Source organism: Habropoda laboriosa, unplaced genomic scaffold (genome assembly GCF_001263275.1).
Source record: "Habropoda laboriosa isolate 0110345459 unplaced genomic scaffold, ASM126327v1 scaffold57, whole genome shotgun sequence".
Taxonomy (NCBI): domain Eukaryota; kingdom Metazoa; phylum Arthropoda; class Insecta; order Hymenoptera; family Apidae; genus Habropoda; species Habropoda laboriosa.
In genome coordinates this window covers 1,556,691-1,559,726 of record NW_017100229.1, presented here as the reverse complement: position 1 = coordinate 1,559,726, position 3,036 = coordinate 1,556,691, and the positions used below count along the sequence as shown (strand labels likewise).

Here is a 3,036-nt window from a genome sequence, read left to right as displayed (position 1 = left end):
TGTAAGACGACGGAGCGTTTCGATCCTAAGCTATCGGCGCGCGTGGAGTTGGACGAGGAAACGATTATATTGTAATATTCGCGGTAATCGATCGCGGCCGCCTACACCGCGTTCGCGTCAGAGGAACTTCGTAATGGCTAATTATGGAAATGTCTTTGTTCCTTATTGAACGACTTCCGGGACTGGGATGGAGCGCTCGTCCACGTTGCCGAGGAGAATCGCGCGACTGCGTGCAAAGTTTGAAAAATTGAAAGGAAAGAGGCGAAAAGTGGAAGGGTAGCGTTTTCCGTTGGACGAGGTCGAATCGAGGCTCGAAAGCAAAAGGGGCCATGCGAACAAAACACGTCTCTCGACCTCGACTTTACGGGAGCACTTTTGTGTCAGAAGCGTTATTCGTCGAGCGTCTCGCGATGCAGTCCGGTCACGTTCGACTCGTAACTCGGTATAACGAAACGTAACGCACAAACTGAATCCTCGAGCGGAACGAGCCAGCACGCCACCGTTCCTCCTCCTCTCTCTCTCTCTCTCCCCTCCTTCGTTCTATCGCGGTTCTCGATCGAAATTTTGAAGGTGAACACCACACCGGGGTATTTCCTCGGGCGAGACGTTCGAGACTTTTGCAACCGTCTGGATTTGCTCTTGTTTGCGAAAGATGCCGTTTCGTGGAGCGACAAGCAGACGATATGACTCGAGCGGACAGGACAGAACACAGGGGCTTTTCCTTAAACGCTTCGCCGCGGGTGTCAATTTGTTACCGTTGCCTACGTGCCTGCCTGCCTGCCTGCCAACCGGGTGTTTATGCCGAGAACGCGGAGTCACGTGTCTAATTGTAAGAAACTTCTCGCGTCGCGCATAGTGTATAAAACCGGTGAACGAATTCCACCAACGTGATTTTCTCGCCAGATCGAAAACGTGGGCGTTCAAATCGCGAGAGAGGACGTGTAGGCGTCCCGTTCGAACGGGGTTCGACCTGAAGACTCGATACGCGGATGCAGAATGATCGCCGATAAGAAAGGTCGTGGCGCGGCCTAGCCGCGCGATTCATGCCCCTTTCTCGATCCTTTTTTCCATCTCCTCCTCCCCCTCCTCCTCCGCTACTCGAGAACTCTTTCTTCTCGAAACAATCGAACAATGCTTCGCCGCTGTGTGCAGAGGGACACAGCGTGGACTAGACAGAGAGGGACGAAAGTTCGTTGCTGGTCTATTGTCAACGTTGCACGACCGGTTTACGACCTCCTAGGTAGAGCGACGTTCCACCGCGGTACGGTCCGAAAGGGCGTCATTATCGAGCAGTTTATTAAATGGCCACGTGAACGAGCCGCTCGAGTGTCGCGATTAATTGCACCGATTACCTGGCCGACCGGCCACGGAATTACCGTTTATTCAATACTTTTAATTAAGTGCCACTGCGCGTACCCGTTGGGACGCTTAACGATCGCTAACCACGCTCTTGTAACGCGAGCATTCGCGAGAAAAACGCACCTTGCCAATCCATTCTCCACCGCGCTTACGCCCCCCGTGAAACTAGCTACGATTCTTCCAATATCTACCGGAGCAACTGTCGTTTTCGCCATCCCCTTCTTCTCGCCGTAGGTAGAAAAAGTGGTCGCGCGGGAGAAAAAATTGCCGATACACGCGCTCCCCGAACGATTAATTGCCTCGATTACGTGACGAACGCGCCGATGAATCGTCGTTTATTAAATAGGTAGGTTTAATTAAGTGGCGTGGCGTAGGCACGGGGCATGTAATGATCGGTGAAACCCTGGTTCAGCTCGTGGAAAAAACTGGCCCGATGCATGTTGCCCGCAACGGCTGCCACCGTGTTTGCCGGGAACACGCTCCTCTTGCGCTGCTGGCCACTTGATAATTGCGACGACAAGATCGCTCGAAATAATTTATTCTTGCTGTAAATGTCGCCGGTAAAATATGAAACAATGTTAGCCCTTGGGGAGCTGCTTAGACTGGAGCAGAGATCGCATCGAGACGCTTCGGGCTAAAATATGATCGTTTCGTGTTCTTTCCGGGCGCTCGCGAGCTGCGGGCAATTATACGCCACGACGAAAGAAAATAACGAGCCCTTTTGTCTCTGCTTCACGGGGTACGGTGCGGACCGAGGATCTCTCTCTTTAACTCGCTTTCTCCATTTTCGTTTTCAGCCTCAAAATCTCGTTCTTACCGGCGAGTTCCCCGACTGCGACGTCAAGCTCTGCGACTTTGGTATCTCGCGGTACATCAGCCATGGCGCGGACATCCGGGAGATTCTGGGCACGCCCGATTATGTTGGTGAGTTACGAGTGTACACTTCTAACGGTCTCTGTTCAGCCTAACCGATTCCCACGACCTGGCTGCTCGTTACGCGCGTCTCCTTCCTAAGCCTCAAGCCGCGTTCCGTGCCCGTTTCAGCCCCAGAGGTGTTGAACTACGAGCCGATCAGCCTGGCTACGGACATGTGGTCCATCGGAGTGCTGCTGTACGTGCTGCTAACGGGATGCTCCCCGTTCGGTGGCGACACCAAGCAGGAAACGTTCTGCAACATTAGCCGATGTCGCCTAGATTTTCCCGACGACCTGTTCGAGGACGTGTCCGAGGAGGCGCGCGATCTCATGCGCAAGCTGATGGTCAAGGATCCAAAGTGAGTATAAACGCGGTGTGTACTTGGTAATGGCTCCGCTCGACGTTCGGCGATCTAACGACGCGTCTACCACGTAACGCGATTGCTTTCGTTCCTAGAAGCTAAATAATGCCAACGTACGCGAGCCAACTAACAATGATCTCGAGATCCACGCGCTGCCTTTGCGCGAGCGAGGCCTATCTTCTTTCGCTTCGAGGTAAACGGTAAGCGGTAAACGTTCTCGGTAGATCGCCAGCGGCGGGCTTCTTCGAAGGCATTATTTTCACCAGTGCCGGAATTCTCAGTATCTTATATGTCTCCGATAATACTTATCCGTTCGTCCTCCATTCGGGACGTGGCCTGGCGCCATTTCCAACGTTCGAAACCCGATCGTTTGGCTTCCTCAATCCGTCCAGTCCAGCGTA

General features: G+C 53.2%; 1 protein-coding gene across 1 annotated transcript in view; it reads left to right on the top strand.

The window, feature by feature from the left end:
- The window catches only part of LOC108571453 (serine/threonine-protein kinase 17B-like), a 38,185-nt gene that overhangs the window by 31,246 nt on the left and 3,903 nt on the right, over positions 1-3,036 (top strand). The window contains 2 exon segments of the mRNA XM_017933508.1: positions 2,157-2,283; positions 2,404-2,632. Coding sequence (XP_017788997.1) covers positions 2,157-2,283; positions 2,404-2,632 — 356 coding nt within the window.